General features: G+C 38.0%; 1 protein-coding gene across 1 annotated transcript in view; it reads left to right on the top strand.

Annotated features, from left to right (window-relative positions):
- Positions 1-21,208, top strand: part of LOC122805018 (acetylcholinesterase collagenic tail peptide-like) — a 951,363-nt gene that overhangs the window by 901,200 nt on the left and 28,955 nt on the right. Inside the window, exon 16 of the mRNA XM_044075274.1 lies at positions 13,027-13,129. Within this exon, the coding sequence (XP_043931209.1) occupies positions 13,027-13,129 (103 nt within the window). The remainder of the gene's footprint in view (positions 1-13,026; positions 13,130-21,208) is intronic.

Raw genomic sequence — 21,208 nt, 5'->3', positions numbered from 1 at the left:
TTTAACTGCTTGAGCCAAAATGCATACTATGAACACACTTAAACTCAGGCTAAGGAAGATCTTCTTCATAGAACACCACTCCTGCAGACTTGAGCAATGGTTGGAACAGTGTTCACTAAAACCAGTTTGGGGATATCAGGGGCATGATCATTGGTATTGCATGCATGATTAGATTCAATCTTTCCTTTGGAAGGGGACCAATTCTACATACCATTTGAGTGACTCTCCTGTGTAGGCTTGGCAAACTTGTTTCAGATGTTCCCTACAGCTGTTATAATACCTCAAGCAAACACTTTATGACATGGGAGAAGTGCAAGTTAAACATTGTGACTGCATGGGTTTCAGTGTGGAAATGTAGGACTTGCATCTTTTTCATCATATATGTTCAACAGCAGATCCTTATCAAAGACTTCCATTTCTGTAAGTACCTGATCACAGGCTATGGTGATCTTTTGTTATGTAAAGGAAAAAGAATTGACAAGCTTTTTCTTCCATGAGCTGCACCATATATAGCTATATAGTGGTACACAGTATGTATGCCATCAAGGCAAAAATTATAGTCTCCACCAGTCTTAGAAATTCAAGATCACACAATAACAGACGACTATATAAAGTCCTCCATCTGGGAAGGAATCATACACTGCTCTGTCTTTGACATTTATTTTAGCTAGACCACCTATCTGTATCAGCTCAAAAGAGATAGGGAATGGACCCTTCTTTTTGTAAATAGTAGTTTAACAGCATCAAATGAAGCCATTTGATCCTTCAGTTTTTGAAACATAAGTACACTCTATAACTTCTATTAATTCTTCATAACTGCTAGTTGCAGCTTCATCAATTCCCAAGAAAAAACACACAGCCTTTCCATTAAAAGGTCCAGTTTGAACAAGCCATAAGCCAAATTCCAAAAAAAAGAACATTAACATTTCACTCCAGATATTCACTTGTTCTCAGATGGGCTTAGATACTTTTCATGACTCTAGACTCTAATGCATTGTTTACAGTACAAGACACTGTGTATGCTGTCTGCACAATCACCCCTTCATTTCCTGCTGTAACATAGGAACTTTTATTTATATAGCAGCATCTAGAAGTCTTAGCTACATGTTCTAGTAAACCCTGCACAAACATTGATGTTGTAGTTTCATTGTAAATGATTTAACTTCCAGGTTTACATACTGTGCTTTAGTCCTACGCACTCTATGCATTTAAAAACTGCAGAGGTTAAAAGCACGCTTAGATTTTCAGGGATAGTTTCTTTGGAGGTTAAAAACTACACTGTCCTTTTCATATACTTTGAGATAACAAGAATGATCTCAACTTTTCCTCAATACTACATATCTCTATATACTATTAATCATGCATACTAGATCATGCCTGTATTTGCATTAGTTCTAGTTTCTTACCCAACATCTTTAGAGTTTTCAGAAGTTAAGTGGAGTATCAATAATATGTATTCATGTGATTCCTAGAGTACTGACATTGGTCATCGTGCTTGTTTCACCTATCTCATCCTCATAATAGTGTTACTTAATGAAGGCACTGTTACTGACTTTGTAAGCTGGATGGTACTAGAGCTTTTCAGGAAGAAGCTATTCTTAGTGGCAGCACTATTGTGTGTGTGTGTGTGTGTGTGTGTGTGTGTGTGTGTGTGTGTGTGTGTGTGTGTGTGTGTGTGTGTGTGTGTGTGTGTGTGAGTGTGTGTGTGTGTGTGTGTGTGTGTGTGTGTGTGTGTGTGTGTGTGTGTGTGTGTGACTTTAGAATGTCTGGGTGTAAGTTTTTCTTTTCTGTTTGTGCAATCTCGGAGTTGGTATATATAAGTAGGGGGGGTGGGGGGGGGTGCAGGGGGGCTTGTCTCCCTGTTACATGTAGTGTAGGGTTGTATAGTTTGTGTGGTGTGGGTAGAATGGTGTGTGTGTTGTCTGGTGTATGGTGTATGTATGTTCGTGATTGTGTGTTTCGTGCCTTTGGGTTTCGGGATTGTGAGTCGTTCATCTTTATAGTTTCAAGATACTGAAATTTGAGATTTCAGTATTTCGAGATTATAAAGGAGAAATATATATATATATATATATATATATATATATATATATATATATATATATATATATATATATATATATACATATACATATACACATGGGTGTCAGGCAATTGATCAATCATGCAGTGCACTGACACCCAGTACACTGATGTTATAAAGTTGAAATCACAAATATGCATGCTCTGGGGATTACCCCAGAGTAGACTAAAACAGCAACTGTTTTGGTGGGGGGCCAAGTACCCCCACACCCACTGCTAATTATATATACTAACTCCAAGACTGCACAATTCCTGGGAAAAGGACCATACATACATACATGTATGGGAAAATAGCTATTAGTCAAATTGGCCATTTGTCAAGATGTCTTACATCAAAATGAAAATACTGAAGTGGCATTATATTGAGTAAGTCAAGAATACAATTGTTGTTGTATCTTTCAGCTTTTCCCGGTTAGGGGTTGCCACAGCAGAACTCCGGTCCGCTAATGATTGGCAGCAGATTTTTACGTACCGAGTTGCCAGCCCTGATGTACAACCTTCAACAAAGGTACGCCCATTCACGCATGTCTCTACACAGAAGATGCTTTAGCTGAGAATCGAACTGGACAACGTCTTACTATGAGGCGATAACACTACCGCAGCACCACCACCACCGCAGTCATACAATATGAGCTGCAAATATCCACTGTTGCACTCCATCTATAAACATAACATTGAAGAAACATATGTGAACACCCACCCTGACAACTTGGAAATAGCAACTAAAGGATACCTAAATTTCTCCACAAAATAAGTAAAAATACTCAGCATCAGGAGCACAAAGAACAACACTGTATACCACTCAAATGTCACACTCAAAAGTGTAGGAGTCATGAGATACAATAAGTGACTTTCATAAGAAATAACACTTAAGTATTGACAAGTAAAAACAGTGCAACTTTACAATTTCAAAATGTTTGCAATACAAGTAAGAAATTCCTGGACATCATAGCTGCCTTTCTTTGAAATGATATGTCATAAACACTGCTCTCTGGGAAAGAATTTCTTGTGTTTAGGTGACACTGGAATGGTTGATATCTACCTATAGAGAAGTTCAGTGATTGGGATTTCTTAATAATGCACACGACTGAGCATAAATCTACCATTCATTTACCTAATAAACTCCTAATACAACTATACCATGCTTCCATCAAATTGTGTGTCCATGATAACTAGATGATTTAACCCAAACACATTCTAAAAATCAGCTGGAAACACTGGAGGGAAATTTGGGCAAATAGTACCCCTTATGGAAAACTTCCATACTTTGCCAAATAAAGGAAAAGTCTTCAAAGTATTGAAAGAAAGGTGCTGCTACAGGAGGAAAACTCTTACACAAAGACATGTATGCATCTTTAACCTCATGTACTTCTAGAAAACATAACGCCAGTATTTTTTTTCACTCATAGCTGAAAGTTTATATCAGTACTGTACATTACAGACAAACCTAATGACTAGATTTTGCTCCACAGATTTTGAGACAAGTGGAAGAAAGAACCTTTACTCTGCACCTGAACTATGTTTTGTTTGATACACCTGAGTGCGTCAAGCTCAGTCACAATGCACAAACCAAAGCTCAGTACTTTGATAATTAGAAGCTAAAACATCAAACACACATTTCCATGAGGCAGTACAAGCCTTAAATGATTTTTGACATGAAAAAATATACAAAGGAATGGTTTAGTGTTTTCACTGTACTTTGCATAACCATGTAAACTATACAACTGATGACAAAGCTTACCTCTAGTTAAAAACATCCCATCCATAAGTCATATTATTGCTTGTGACAAATCAGTAAGGTTTTAAGATTTTACAAGATAAGAGAACACAATGGCAGTTTATGCCAGCAAATTCCTCCACACATTATTTACTGACAAATACATGGATTCTAGGATGCCAATCACTTACATTAAGGTTATGGAGTGTAGCTTTGACTGTACTACTGTTACAGAAAGTTTTAGGGCTCAATTTATGTATGAGTTGTACCATCCCTTTCCTACTTGGTAGTGTAACAGCTATAGATGTGGATGTGGAAACTAAAACATCATCCACACATACAAAGTGGATCCCTAGAGTTTAAAGACTTTACTTATAATTCAGTACCTCAGTGACATCGCTTTACATCACTGAAATCTGGCATGTATGAAGCTGATTTTTCCAACACCTCGCCTGTAACACTAGGCATAGTTACTACCCATCCTTTGCATTTGGATGTCAATTTTTCCCTACAGCACCATCATAAATGCAACTATCAATGTGGAGTATAGATTTACCTCTCTGACAAGTTAGAGATGCATATTTTTTATTTATTTATTTATTTATTTTATTTATTTATTTTATTTTACATTTGTTAACTGGGTTAGTCTGGCTGAGCTTTTGGCTCATTTTCAGCAGAGACCCGGGGAGAAAAGCTCCTCAGGACTAGAAAACAATTTATTAAATTTTAGTAACATAGTAGTAAAAATCAGCTATAGGATCTTACAAGCAGAGACCTGGAGAGAAACAAGCTCCTCAGGTAATTAAATTATACAGAGTATTAACAACTGGCAGACAAGCATGTGAGTTGTTGCAAACAAGGTTTTAAACAATTAGCAGAATAAAATGTGACTAGTTACAATATTATTTAAGCTACCTAGAGCAAAACGAGTTAATGGTTAGGCAGATGCTTATTTAAAGTGGGTAGGATCTAGTTGTATAGGAGTTTGGAAACAAGAAAGGAAAGTAAGAATGGCTAGTAGGAGATGTAGGGGAGGTAGAGTATAGGAGATAGACCAGACAGGTAGGTTGTTTTGAGACTGTAAGAATTAAGAGTGGTTGGAGACAGAAGAAGGGAAGAGTTAGAAGAGGCAGAGGAATAGTGTTAGAGATACATTAAGAGTGAGGTGGTGAAATAGGTGAAAGGATGGTGGTTTCAGGGTGGTTGGCTACAGTGATAAGACCACTTTGTTGTTAGGTATTTTCTTGTGGCTAATTTGAAACATTTGCTATGCTGGAGGGATTTTATTTCCAAGGGAAGTTGGTTCCAGGATGTAGCTGGGTTATAGTTATAGAGAAGGCAGCCTATTTTGGTTTTGGGTTTGTAGATGTCTAATAATTCTTGATTTGAGCTGCGTAGTGTCCTACCAGGGGAATATTTGGATATGATAGTGGAGAGGCTGGAGCAGAAGGAGGGTAGATAGAGGATAGAGTGGATGATTTGTAGTTGGTATAGTTGGGGCAGCTGAGGGAATTCTAGCCAGTCTAGTTGCTGTAGTGCTAAGCAGTGGTGTGACTTGTAGGTTTGGTTAGCTGCAAATCTGGCGATCTTATTATAGGTAGTTTCAAGCTTGGAAATAAGTGTAGAATTTAGGTTTGTAAATATGTGGCAGCTGTTCAGGAGTGTTGAGAGTAATAAAGCCTGGGAGAGAGTTATTCGGGCAGTGTTAGTTAAGTATTTCTTGCTACGGAAAAGGTGTCCAAGTTTCCAATGAGTTCTTTTTACCGAGTTAGTAATATGGAAATCAAACTTAAGCTGATCATCTATTGTAACACCTAGCAATTTAGTACTAGATTCAGTTGCGATTATAGTATTGTTGCAGGATAAGATGGTAAATGTACTTTTGAGTGTGGTGATGTTTTTAGGGAGGAGGAGTAGGAGCTTAGTTTTTTTGGATTAAGTATTAAGTTTGTTATCACTAAGCCAAGTTTCAATGGTGTGGAAGGATGCCTGGGTATTTGGGTGGAAGTCAGTTGGGTTGTCAGCAATGGTTGTAACAGCTGAGTCATCAGCATATTGCACAAGAGATGACTGGGGACAAGAGGAGTAGAGCAAGTTGGTGAAAATATTAAAGAGTAGTGGTCCAAGTATGGACCCTTGGAGGACTCCCATTTGTACAGTAAGAGTGGAGGATAGTGCAGAGAGCCATTTAACTGATTGCTGGTGGGTAGAGAGATAGCTGGAGAAGCAGGAGATACTAGGGGGAAAAATGTAAGTTAGTGAGTTTATCTAGAAGGAGTGGGTGAGAGTTAGTGTCAAAGGCTTTAGAAAGGTCAAGGAATAGGCATGAGACAAGTTTATTGTTATCTCGAGTTAGGGAGACTATGTTGATGAATTATATGAGTGCAGTAGTTGTACAATGCTTGGGATGGAAACCATGCTGTGTGGGTGTGAGAAGGTTTTCCCGGTGAAGGTAATGCATTACCTGCTCATGAATGCATTTCTCTAGGATTTTTGAGAGTGGAGAGAGTATAGCAATCGGGCTGAAGTTGGATATGTCTGAGGAGTTGCCCCCTTTGTGAATGGGTAAAGAAATTCTTCCATACAGTGGGGACATAGGATTCAGAAATGGATCGGTTGATTAAGATGGATACAGGATAGGCAAGAGGTTCAGAGGCAATCTGCAGGAAGTAAGAGGGTAGCTTGTCAACAGATGCGGAGTAAGGTTTAAGTTTAGAGAGTAATGACTTTACATAGTTAGTTGATGCTGCTTTCAGAGAGAAGGAGTTAGAAGGGTTTGGAAGAGGTATAGAGTTTGTGGGGGTGCTAGTGTTGTTTCTGGGGGGGTTATTATGGAGGTTATTGAGTTTATAAAATGATTGTTAAATTTGTTGGCTATGTCTTGGGTTAGGAGAGGAAGGGTTTCCTGGATGAAGAGTCTGTTTAACAGAGCTCCAGAATTTCTTTGGGTCTGATTTAAGAGTAGAGGGAGGATTGGCATAAAAGTTTATTTTGTCATAATGGATGATTTTTTTTTTATTTAATTTCTGAGTTCTTTATATTCCTGAAGAAGAGAAGGGGTCCTAGTTTTCCAAATCCTGTCCTGGTCTTTCATGAGGGTTCTGGTAGATTTAGTGAGCCAGGGAGCAGTATTAGTTTTGATTCTAATTGTGCGAAGAGGAGCAAGGTAAATAAGAATGTTTAGCAATGCAGTGTTGAAGGACTGGACAGCTTATATACTGTCCCTACTCTACATGGTGCATGGGGGATGACTGCAGCACCCTCCATAGCTTCTTACAGAAGTCATACAATGCCACTGGAAGGCAGAATGTGTCTGCTTAAATATGTGGATTAATCTGCGCTGTCACTGTATTCTACAATCGATATATGAATTTTCAGTTCTATGGCCTTTTGATATTTGGAATCCCTGCTGTATGAAATTCGATGAATGGCAAATTCGACTTGTAACTATGTTTATACAGACACACACACACACATATGCGCACGCATGTGCACACACACACACACACACACACACACACACACACACACACACACACACACACACACACACACACATACTACAATGTGCTCCTTTTTTCAGGACCCCCCCACACGTACTACATATCCTAATACCAGAATAACAGAGATATTTTCTGCAGAATGGATTGCACATCTGGGTCTTTCTGCACTGAAGAATTTTTAGAAAGTATTTGCATGGCTCCATGGCAGTGATGGAGCCCACTTGTTGAGGGAAGGGGCAGAGCTGATTGCTTGCAGTGTTCCATAGTGAAGTGAGGGACAACCGGTTTGGACAGCTCATTACATATCTCCTTTGATTCCACAAGTTGGGTCCATGAGGAGAATGTAGGACTAAGTAAATAACTACTCCTAATGGCTATCTAAACAATGGCAACTCATGGTTGACCCTCACCCCCCCCCCCCCGATGGATGGATGGCTGACAGGCAGTGGGGTTGAAGAGCATAAAAGAAAATCTTGGAAAGTATTGAGTTGACTCCATGGTACAGAGGATGAAGTCCTGACTGTTGACTATATGACCCATTACTGACTAGTGACCCAGACACTGGAGAAGCCAATGATGGAGGATGGGAGTAAACAACTAACACTGGTTTGCCCATCCTGGGGGGGGGTGAAAGCATCTAGGCCCATTTCTGTAATGACATCCACAGAAAGTTGGTTGTACTATGCATATGCCAGCAGCACATTATATAGCTGGAGTCAGACATATGTGGAAGTATGCATATCCAGGAAGATGGTATTGTAGGACAAGTTCATCAGCTGCCATGGGGGAAATCAGGTGTTCAGACACAAAAAGAAAACTCTGATGGCTGCCTAGATGGCTGTCTCCCACAATCATCTGTCATGACATGGGAAGCAAATGAGTTAAATGAGTTATGGGTGGGCTGATAGTTAATAGGTAGCAGAAGATAAAGAGCATTAAAGAAGTATTTCACTGTCATAAATTAAATTAGATAGTAGGCAGCAAAGCTGAAGACCGGGATATGAATCTCATTTATCTACCACTTGTTTACTCTGTGATCATTAGAAAGTCACTTAACTTCTTTGTGTTTACAAGTCATAGCTGAAAACAGAAACTTTGGTGTCAGACCACCTACTTGTTTAAATGCATTTAAAATGATTTTCCATATATCTCTGTTTAAAACAAGAGGAATAATTTACTTCCTGCAAAATTTAAGCCTCAGTTCTCTAGGGGGTCAGAAAGTGGGAAGATCAAAAAATATGGATTGGAGTACTGCCTCATCAAGCAGAGTGAAAGGATATATTACCCTTGTGCCAGAAGGAAAGGAGAGTCTGGGACTGTATAACCAGATGTTATATTCTTTCTAGGTGCCTAAAATTTGATAACCTGAGATAGAATCATTCTGAGTGCTCTTTATTTTAGAGGTTCCAAACACCACACTTCAGTTCTGAACCTGTTGCATTAGTAAGCTGGCTTGTCTTGTGGATCACCCTGTTTTTTTATTATTGACAGAAAGCATTCTAGTGCAGTGATATATTCTGTACATTTAGTTAGTTAGTTAGCTTGGTGGGTACTGTCTTGTAAGGCTGACTTGCTTCGTATACATCTAATTCTGGAAGACATATTTCTGTTTCAGATTTAGGGCTTTAGTATTCCTTCATGTAGATCCAGTTTTATTCATATTCGTCTTTATAGAAGGGAAGACAGGATCCAAATGAAAGTAATCCACAGTTTTTAAACATTCAATCTGCATATTTATAATTGTAGTTTGCATTTATATCTCTGAATTTTGCACATTGTGGTACACAATATGCATTGTATTTTGAAGTGTTTTACTACCATATATATAATTGATACACACACACACACACACACACACACACACACACACACACACACACACACACACACACTCTTTTTTCATCAGGAGAAATGCTGTGTACAGGTGCTGACAACTATGCTTAGACTGAATCCTGCAGTATGTTATGTATCCTTAAATGAACTTCAGTAAAACCAACAAACCACTGAATGCAGAAACTCCTAAAGCAGAAACCAGCAGCAAAACACCGAGGAAAATACTTTAATAAATATAGTGTAAAGCGCTTTTCGTCGCTCTCTATTGGAGCAACTTCTTCAGACACAAATACAAAATAAAGTTCTTAATTTATAGTAAAACGTCATTTCCTTGATAGGATCAATTACTAAAGTTAAAGTAGTACAAATGTCCATACACATTAACAATATAATAAAATAAACATTAAACAATGTAAAAGCTATAAGTTAAACTCATAATTAAACAAGTATGATGTCCTGCTGCAAACCTAAAAAACGCCTTATATAAGTAAATAAGCATATGTAAAAGAAAGCGTATGTGTTTACCAATGCTCGCATACATACTGGTGTGTGTATAACTAGATACACCTTTATGCACACGCACACATAAAAAGCTTGATGATCCTATCAAGGAAATTACGTTTTACTATAAATGAAGAACTTTATTTTGTATTTGTGTCTGAAGAAGTTGCTCCAATAGAGAGCGACAAAAAGCACTTTACACTATATTTATTAAAGTATTTTCCTTGGTGTTTTGCTGCTGGTTTCTGCTTTAGGAGTTTATGTATCCTTAAATCTAAAGAATAACCATGAGACAACAAAGACTGAAAGAGTTAAATAATTTTAAGAGTGTTCTCTTCTTGCCATACCTTTAGAGTTTACTTTGAACAAAGCTAATAATTTTTCAACTGGTTTTCTGGAGACCATCAAAATAGGGGAAGCTCTGATCAGCAAAATGAACATGAAGAGAACTGTTTAGAATTATATATTTAGAGTGCCTGTTTTCATTGGCCCAAGCAGTTGCTTTCTTCTTGTATTGTGGGAATAGAGAGTACGCCTGTTTGTAAACAGTCTCTTTTCAAGGTAGTCTAATTGCATCACTTTCTCTTACAAAGAGGTTGGCTAATCACTCTTAGTTAACGTCAGTTGTGGTTCATTCTAAAACAGCACTTACTGGCTGCATTCCAATCTTTTTAGACTACCTCAGTGAAGAAAGTCAGTTGTTAGCAAATGTGCACCAATATTGTACATAAAATGCATGACCTGATCTAATTAAAACAAGATATAAATGTTATGGAATACAAAAGTGTGAAATGTCATGAACTGAGGCGATGTTTCAGTATTATGGTACAGCCATAAGAATAAGGTACACAAGTCATAATTCCATTTGCTGGATATGAAATTAATTGTCCTCTTCACTGAACTTAAACCTGTACGACAGTGATGAAGCAGAAGGGTAAAAAGTAGAAATGCTAAGTTTGAGTTGGCGGTTATGAGAAAGTTGATAGGGGAATGTGCAGCAGTTAAAGCAATTTCTGCATTTGCAAGTTGTTTTTTTAAGAAGGTGACCATACAGCATTTATTGGAAGGTAGAATAGGTGACTGGTATTTTCTGCTTGTTACAGAATAAATTTCATAAATGCTGGAGTCTAAGATGCCCTCCTTTCTCTGTACAATGAGTTTTTGGTCTGTCTAGTACTGCAGTATTATCTGATTCAGACTGGAGTGCTCATTGAGTGGAGAAGATACAGACCTTGTGAGTCTGATAACAATTCACTTAACCAAACACTGCTCCCAGGCTAAGTCTGAAAAAAGTCCGTGGAGATCAGTGCTCTACCCATTGAAACAAATTCAAATAAATAAATAAGAATCAGGTGCCACTAACCTGTGGGCATCCGGCTAGGATTTGTTAGAGATATGCAGAGATGCTCCTCTTACAAAAACAGCAGATTGGATTCAACATTGTTTAGATTTGTTTCACAGAGAGCAATCCGAGTGTTAGATTGGGAGGCAGAAATCAGTTTATGATAGGATAAGCTACCTCAGGGGAATAAAGCCTGACTATGTGCCAGATAACCCAGGAGGTTTGCATGAATTATCCAGTGCTGTGTGAGGGTTAATTAAAGACACCTTATAGTATCTAGGTGATAGGAGAGCTGACAGGGAGGGTGTGGACTGAGTGGTTGACTCCAGCTTCCCCATCATGCCAGAAGGACGTATCTCAGTCTCCTGCATTACTGACATCTAATGGAGACAATCTACTAAAACAAGTCAGCAAGTAATGCTGCAGCCACTATTTCAGGTCCTATTTTAGCAGTGGGCATGCCAACCATCGGGGGGAAATAGAGACCTAGCAATAAACCTCCATTCCTTGTAGGGTGATAGCCTCACTTCCTGGTTGTCACCCACCTCTCTTGGTGTTCTTGGGTGCTAGGAAGAAGGGTAAACAAATGAACCAGTGAGAGATAGGGAGGTTTGATGTTTTGGATAGAGAAGAAAAAGACCAAGAAAAAATTTGTGGTAGGATATATGTTTAGCTCCACACTGCCTTGCTTTGTGCATAAGAACCCTTGTATTCTTATACCCTGTTTTTATTCTATGTACTGATTTGACATTATCAAATCTGTGATGTTTAAAAATAAATCTGCATTGCCCATGTTTCTCAATGCACTTCTGATTAACATCACTTCAGTTATTGTTAATTTTTTGCTTTGTCATTCCACAGTTCTTTAATGTGAAGATACCTATTACTTTTTATTTCCCATAGAATCACCTGCATTAAGCCTCCTCTTGTCCAGACTGTAATGAAATTTATTTTTAGCATTACGTACCTCCTAACCTTTTCTTTCCACTAAAATCTCATTATACAGCAATGGTCTTCCACACATTCATCATCAGATGCATTGTGTCCCTTTATCCTTGTATGCTAATCCTTTTATTCCATTAAAATCTGTTTCAGTGATTCTAACCATTAACTTTCAGACAGTATTAGTTCCTTCATGTCATCCATTATAATGGGTGGGTCACCTTGCTCTGAAACCCAAGCAGTTTCATTAATTTTCCTGGGTCTGCTTCCTTATGCATACTAAATGGCTTTATTTTTAAAGTAACTGGAGTTAAAATTGCTACTTTAAGAGCAGAGCTCTATAGCACTATTCATTTGGAAAAAATAATTGTTTTATTTATTTGTTTAGTGATTACATTTTATTGTGTTATTGTACTGGACAAATACTCATTTCTGAATAGTACTGGATAGAAATGCTCCACAGTGAAACTGTTAAAAATCAAACTGACATGCATAAGCAGTGATATACACATGTTTTGAAAATATATACAGTAAAGACAGGTTATAGATGAACACAGAACTACATATAAACAAATGGTAAAAACAATATTTGACTGGAGTGTGCTTACTATAACCTGAGTATGAAAATTAAGTTAGGAGAAAGGTGAGGGAAGTGACAGAAAGGGTGCTAATGTCTACATGGAACGGTAATCATATGTGCAGACAGCTAGCAAGATAAGTAGGACTCAGTGTTAAATTTTGTGTTTTGTTTATTAAATGTTGGCGGCATGGATGCAGACATTAAATGGCCTGGTCAATAGTGTCATGCAGTTCTACCAAATTAGTTAATAGACTAGATCTCTACAGCACTTCTAGTTTGCATACAATTTCCTGTTTAGTCAGACTTTAAGAAAAACACAGGCCTGAGTAATGACCTAGAACTCAATAATTTGAATAAAGACTCAACAATATATCAGTTATTAGTTAAATGATGGATATGTTAAATGCATGGAATACAAGATATGTTGATAAAAAGATTTAACTTTACAAACTACACATAGTAGTTACAATCTTATTTTTCTTGCATAATATTTAATTGACTAAACTGTATTTTATTTACATTTTAGATTGCAAATTAGCCGTTTGTGGAGATGGCCATGTACATACAGGTGTAGAAGAATGCGATGGGAAAAATCTAGGCAATCAGACATGTGCTTCTTATTTACCAGGGTATGCAGCATTTTTTCACAGAAATTGTAGGTATTCTTAAATTTACCTTGGAAAAAGACCTTGCGGAAATAGAGAAATCAGCAATGTATAACTGCAAATGACCATTGCTGGTATTTCTCACTGTTATTTGAAGGTAAGAGGAACTCTGAAATGAAAAATGTTAACCGTGTGGTATTATCTCACTCAATGAAGTATTATACATGTAGAGGATGCTCTCCCACAGCAGAATTCCAAGCTTGTCTTTTGAAGGATAATCCTTTTTGGCACAACCTGAAATAAATTCAAGTGTCATCAATATGTGTGCACAGCAGTATGCACACTATCCTACCTCAGTTATTTCCTGATATTGGACTAAAACACCTCACCTGGAATAGGGCTTAGCTTTCTGGACATTTTCATAATTTGGTTTTGATAGTTTAATCATTTTACATTAATAGCTTAACACATGGAACTACCACTCATCTGAGACTTTGTTAAGGAGACCTTCTTGATCTGTATTTATCATGAGAAATAAACTGTGCCACACCATTAGGTTTATCATCATTTACAAGAGATTAACAACCTGGAACAGGTTGAAGTCCTTATAGGCAAGTCATCCTTCTAAAACTGACAACTGTTATGGACACAGAAGTTTTAATTAACAAGAAATGCAATCTCTTTTACTCTTTCAATCAGGAAAAGGGTATCACATTTTATGAGAGACCTAGGTCTTTTCTATTTATTCACCCCTTCCATCAATAACAAAGTGGGTTTGCAGCCTATGCTAAGCTTAAAGAACCTAAACACCTTTGTGAGGTGCAGAAAGTTTAGAAGCCCAGTAGTTCACAAGCCTTACTCATTCTTAGTATGACTAACTCTAACTGAACACAAAGAATCTATACTGGTGCATTTTTTACCAATTTTTATTTTGCTTTTCACAATTTACAGTGAAATCCAGTGTTGCAAACCCTAACTAGTACCCATTTTTTAATAAATCGATGTTATGCAGAGTAGATGTCACACTAAAAGTATTACACTAATCAACAATATTGTACAGTACACAATGTATAACAACAATCATACTTTTTGTTTTAAGAAATCAAACTGGATAGTATTCAGATCACATAAGTCCTTCAACAGCTAACAGTGCTATTATCAATTATTCCAAGGGGTTCAGCAATAGCTAGGCAGAATATGGAGCAACAAATAACCTATCTCGTGCTCACATATTCTGGAGGAATCCACACCTCAGAGAGTTGCACTATTATTGCAGTAGCTAAAAGATATCAATGTTTCCATTTACTTTTCCACACCTGCTGTGACCCCAAACATCTAGTAACCATGCAGTCAGCATCAAAACTTCTTTGCCACGTAGATTCTTTCTGTTTTAAATGAAATATCTGGTATATTGCAGCTACACATAAATGTTTGACAGTATGCTGCGCTAGCAAATTTATAGTAAAATGTTTTTTTTTTCCTGGAGGGTATATTTATGGAGGGAATTTAGTTTCAAACATAATAACCTACATTCAGGTTGCTGTATAACTTCACCCATGTTTTCTTCACGGAACTAACAGTTTAATTTTTAACATCATAACCTGCATTAAGGTTGCTATATAATGTCAGAATTTCTGTTCTTAGCTCTTACAATAGGACATGCACAAAGGTAACCTGTTGTGATTGACTTGGTTTTCCAAAATAGTGTGTGATACTGGGATGACAACTAAAGTATTACAGGTTATGTGAGAAGAACTGCAGTAAACCAGGAAAGTACTATTGTTCTTTCAAAAGAAAAATGCAAGAAAAGTGGGATAAACTGTATCAGATTAAAATGTAATAGTTTAAAGGCTAAAAGAAGAAGAAGCAACATTGTACTTCCCTTTTCAGCAAGTTGCAATATGTGAAAGGAAAATGTATAAAACAGTATATAATTGCAGTTGCCTATGTGAGAACTGTACTGGAGTTTATAAGTGAAACTAAACCTTACTGTTTTGCTTGTCTAAATGTGTGTGTACTGTTGCAAAGTATCATGCTGTTTGGAGATGTGATTTAGGTCACAAATTATGTCCTTTTTTGGACTCTGGTGTGCTAAATCTTACCCTCCTCTCCAAGTTGGACATGAAACTGTAGAAACCAGAAAGCATATTCCAAAAATTGAGTCAAAACAGATTTATACTAAAATGTGTCTTTCTTGAGGTATCTTCATAGAGTGTTTACTCTAACATCATAACCTACATTAAGCTGCTAAATAATTTTATCAATTTTTCTTCTCAACCCTAAGTCATGTACAAAGGTTACTTGTAGAGAATGACCTTGTTTTAAAAACTATTATGTGATATTAGGATGATAACTAAAATAAATAGGCTATGTGAGAAGAACTAAGATTGTTCTTTTAAAGATGCTTGAAATATGAGCTAAGCTATGTCAAATTAAAACATGCAGAAAATTTTAAAACCTGAAAGTAAAAGAAACTTAATCATATTTTCATCTTCTGCCTGTTGTAATATGTAAAAGAATGTATATAAAATCATATAGAATTGCATTTGCCACAGTGAAACTGCAGTTTAAAAGTGAAACTAAACTTTTGTTTTTTGATTAGCCAAACAAGTGTGTAGTGTTGCAAAATACAACGCTGCCTGGAGATGTTAGGCCAAAAGTGATTTCACTATTTGGACTCTGGTATGCTAAATGTTACCCTACCCCTTGACATAACAACTGTAGGAATAAAAAAAAAAACATCTTGCAAAATATGAATAAAAGCAACAGCCACCAGAAATCCTGGTTTGGACTTATACAAGCAGAGACAGAGTTCATTTAAGTCAGTCAGTCAGTTAAGGGAGTTGCTGTAATTTGTGCTTATTGTAGCATATCCTTGGAGACAAAACTACCTGCAATGACTCTGGAAATTCTATTTTGGACTTAACTGTTTTGTTTTAATTCCTCATGCAAAGTCTGCATTGTTTGAATATTTATTTAAAAAGAAAATGTTTCATCTTATTTAATTTAACTAAGTAATTACATGATTTAACTTTGAAATACTTGTAGCTATTATTTTACTTATTAGCTTAAAGCGTTATGCCTTTTACTGGTAAAATTAACTGTGGCTATCCACCTTTCAAAGTGGCCTACAAAGCTACTAATACTGGATAGGTGACCACAATGTGGATTAAATCAGGCATAAGTGTTCTACAATCCTCTAACAGAAATAACATTAGCAAAACACCAATGAATTCGCACTGGAGTGAAAATAATTATAATGAGTTTCTATGATCCCCAGTGATCCTTTGCCAATATTTGTGTCATATCCATTTCCACTGGATGATGTTTGTGAGGTCTATACTTGTCTGTAGTGAGACTGATTATTACAGAGATGATTAAGCAAATCTAAAGTATCTGTAGTGGTTGGCAATGTTAAACCAAACCAAGTAACATATTTTGTGTCTCTTCTCAGGAAAAGGTAGAAGGAAGACGTTTCCTTATTAATATCAGGAGTACCAGCATTACAGCTGCTTATGTGACAGAACAGCAAGCAACAGTCAGTACTTGCTCAAGTTAATTGCACTACAGAATTTTAATAAAACATATCATGTTACAGGAAGAGCAGACTATCACTTATAAATGTGGAGCTTTTCTCCCTGGGCCTCCACTGAAAAAGGACATTTTGTCCAGTCTGTCTTTTCCCAGTAAATAAATGTAAAATAAATAAATATTAATTGACAATGTATTTAATCTGATGTTGTCAATTTTCATTCTATCCTCAACTGTTGGGTTTGGATCCAATCCTCAGATCCAATTCAGCCATTACTTTATCTTGTGGTCATCAAAAAACTCTTGAGCTCCTCCCTTACCCATAATGCACCAACCCCTAACATACCCCAGATCTCGTTTGCCGCTTTTGCAAATAGACATAGTCATCTTGAGCTCTAGAGGGACATTTCATTCTATGATAAGTGTTTTACTATTCATCTTTAAACTTATTACTAGTTATCCTCCCTTCACTTTAGTTATCCTCCATTCACTTTACACTTATTGTAGTTTTTTTATTTACCGTAGTTGGTATTGCCATTTCTATTTCTTTTATTCCTTGTACAACTCTTGTGCAGCTCTCCATACCATTGGTGTTATCTTTCTCTCTCTCTCTCTCTCTCTCTCTCTATATATATATATATATATATATATATATATGTGTGTGTGTGTGTGTGTGTGTGTGTGTGTGTGTGTGTGTGTGTGTGTGTGTATATATATATATATATATATATATATATATATATATATATATATATATATATATGTGTGTGTGTGTGTGTGTGTGTGTGTGTGTGTGTGTGTGTGTGCGTGTATAAAATCTTTCCTTCTATCCTTTACTTGCTTGTTCTTGTGTGCAGGATGTCTGAAAAAGGTCCTTTGGGATTTAAAAAATGCCAGAAGTGTGGGCACAATTTGCCCTTGTCTGACACCCACACTTTATGTGTGCATTGTTTGGGCCCGGACCACCTGCAAATTGAATGTACCATTTGTAAAAATGTTAATCCGTGTGCTATAGTGGACAGAAAAAATAAGCTCATATTGAAGGTTTACTTCCTTCTTCCTTCTCAGAAGCTATTGTTGAGGCTCATGCCCCCAAACCAAAAGTAAAGGAGCCTTCTAATAAGTCTCTAAAGCCTTCTGGATCATCAACTCCATCTTTTTTGAAACTGCCTAAAAAGAAAAATAAATTGGATCCCAAGGTTGCTGCAATCTGACTGCCATCAGATCTGACAAAACCTTTCTCTGTTCCAAGCACTTTGGATCTGAGAATGTTACCCAGAACCAGATACTCTCCTAGTCTGGATCCCATGCCTTCAAGAGTACTTTCTTCCTTTCTGGAACAAAGGTACTCTAATTCTCCTTCCTTAGCTTCCTCTTGTTCTTCCAGGAGTTTGACTAAAGCTGACATGGCAGAATGATGAGAAGATTTCTCTCTGCACAAATACAGATGTGAGTTCTCCTGGCTCCTACCCCTTCAGGTCAGGAAGCCTGTCCTTCCACCACTCTTCCAGTTCTATCTCCTTCTCTGATCAGACCAATCGTTTCTTAGCCCCTGGTCCAAGCCTAATGGATCTGTCCAGTTCAGATCCAAAGATGTCATTATCTTTGGATTCAATGTTTTCTCTGAGTGCACCTGCTCTGATGTCCTTGGAGCTGGATGACTCTTGAAGCTGAAGCAGCCATGTTGGGTCCAAGGAGTTGGAGTCAAGTCTGAGGTTTTTGGAGCCATCTCTTCCTCTTGGAGCCTTGCCATTTGACAGCTCGGCTCTGACTTCCATTTCAGGTAGGTTGCCTTCGGGGCAGAGGGAACCGATGGGTTAGAAGCCTGGCTTCTCAGCTCCATTGTTTTCCTTCTCCCCAGAGGAATCTGCCTTTGAGGTAGTGAAGAGACTGTTCTCTGCTCTGGCAGGATAGATGGATCCTATCCCTTTGGATCTTCCCTCTGAATCCCAGATGTCTCTGCACCTTGAGTCACATCATTCTACGCCACAGGGACAGCCAGCTCAAAGTCTTCAGGCAACCCAGCAGAACTTTACAACCACTTCTGATACTTCACTGGAGTATCCCACAGAGGAAGTCCCTAGAAAGAGGAAGTGCAAAAGGAGGCACTTGGACTCCCCTCAGGAGTCAGTCATGAAAATAGTGATTTCAATGAAGGAAACTGGTCCCCAAGATCACCACTTAAAGACATCTCATTTGGAGACATTCTTGAGATCCTTAAGCAGAGGGGTGGTTCGTCCTCCAATAACCATTCCCTGGAGGAATCAGTATTCCTGGAAGTTTTTACCTGCCAATGCGCTCATTGACTTGATCTCACACAGAAGATCCCCAAAAGAAAAGAAAATCCCCAAAAGAGCAGATCAGATTCTGGCTCCACCTGTAGGTAAGGAATACTGGAGCAAGGGAGTGCCCGTAGATGTTATGGGTATGGTGGCAGCCACAAAGAAGGAACTTGCCAAGCAAAGTTCCTGTGTCTATCCCCTAACAGGGAGTCTAGGGCATTGGACAGACTTGGGAAGCGTGTCTATGTATCAGCGTCTTTTGCCCTTAGGTCACTGAACTACCTGGCACACTTAATGAGATCACAAAAGGATTTGATAAAAAAACTGTCAAAATCCCTTTTGGGCACTGATACTGCTGAGGCTCAAACTTATGTAGCTTCTCAGTTGGCTACCCTACAGGCTACTTCTAATTTGTCCATGAAGCTTATCTCGCATGCAGCTGAAGGTGCTTCAAGGGAAGCTGGTTCAGGCATTTCCATTAGGAGGCATGCCTGGTGATTTTGTGAAGCCTTGCAAGTCTTTTTTCATCAATGCACCCTTTGACAGCATTTCATTGTTTGGCCCAAAAGTTAAAGACACACTGTCCAGGTGTGAAAAAGATGGAAAGACCCTCTCTGCAGTTGGTGTATATTTTTTTAATTCCTCAAAGGTCCTTCTCTTGGAATCATCAAGGAAGTTGAAAAATGTGATTCAAAATGTTCCAGGGTCCTTTCTAAGATCCATGTGGAGATAATTCCCCCAGGGGCAAAGGGAGGAACTCAAATGCATGATGACACACATGTGGCAGAGGAGGCCCACAGAACCAGCGGTCCATAGATTCCTTCTCCAATGACCCTACCAGCACTCCTGAAAGGAGGCCCAATTGTCTATCTCTGGAGGCAGTCAGAGGTCATTTATCCCTGCACCAAAGAGTCTGGTTATATATAAGAAAAGTCACATTGATGCAGAGGATTATTTCCAAGGTTAAATAATTCCCTTTTCCTTACCACCTCCACTGGTGTGCATAATTACTGATGTTTTACCCAGTCAGAGGAAAGCACCAGCACTAGGGATACAAAAACTGCTAGAAAAAAGAGTCATCCAAGAGGTCCCACCAGATCAGATAGAATCTGGAACTTACTCAAAATTCTTTTTAGTGCCAAAGAAAAAAGGGGACTGGAGATCAATTCCGGATCTCAGCAAACTGAAAAAAGTAGTCCGACCCACAAAGTTTTGGATGATAACGGTTCAGTCCATTTTGGTTTTCTAGGCAAGGATGACTGCATGTGCTTGATAGACCCTCAGGATTTGTACTATCACATAAAAATGAAGAGACAATCCAGAAGGTATTTACACTTCCAGATGGGAGCCATGTACATCTTAATGTACTACATGGTATCACAATCCCCACTGCTTGCCAGTCATCAGCCCTTCTGAAATCAATATGCCTATACAGCTGTGCAGGTATTAACCAAAATAAAATAAAGATCACAGCAATGCAAATAATTCCACAGACAGATTTATCCTGTGTCAACAAACATGGAGAAACTGTACTAACACCAGATGGTTGCTGGGTATTCTGGGCTGCCTATGAGAATTTTGTTGTGGCATAATAGAGCTACATGGAGGCTGTAGGCAATTAATATTACTTCAAAGATTATGGCAGCTGTGCACGTAATGGCTACAGGAATATTCCAAAGACCTGCTGGTGACAATTGGAATATCCTAAACCCTAACAAGCAGAATTCTGGAACATTTTCATCCTCTTGATGTTACACACACAGTAGACATCTCAGCACCTAGAAAATTATTGCAACAGACATCAGATGTGACATCTCACAGTAGCAAGGCTTTCTGGTGAACATGGTGCAAATTACACTAGACACATAACAAGCAAAACATTCAGAAATGACAGTGCAAATTCTTATGTGAATTGCAATGAATACTGCTCAGGGAAAATGCAAGTGGCATGTGACAGCAGAGGATGCATCTTCAGTTTACCTGCCAAACACCCAGGCAATACACAAAATGATAGATTGTGCACTTAACCAGACCTTTTAAAATAGAACAATATTAAATGCATGTCTCTTGGCTGATATGACATATGCACACTTACCAGGGTTGCTAACGCCAGCCTGTTATCTAAGCTGAGCAGAAGAGGAAGCATACAGCTGGACAAAGTACAATAACCAAAACATGTGTTTCTACACTTGAAAATGTGCTTCTTCTGTTTTAATGAATCTGATTAAATCCTGCAGTTTGTCACAGCCAAGATGTTTGCCATGTTCCTTATGTGTTGCATACTCATTAA

This window comes from Protopterus annectens, chromosome 6.part0 (assembly GCF_019279795.1).
Source record: "Protopterus annectens isolate FY-2018-M chromosome 6.part0, PAN1.0, whole genome shotgun sequence".
NCBI classification, from domain to species: domain Eukaryota; kingdom Metazoa; phylum Chordata; order Ceratodontiformes; family Protopteridae; genus Protopterus; species Protopterus annectens.
This window is presented reverse-complemented; position numbering and strand designations above follow the sequence as displayed.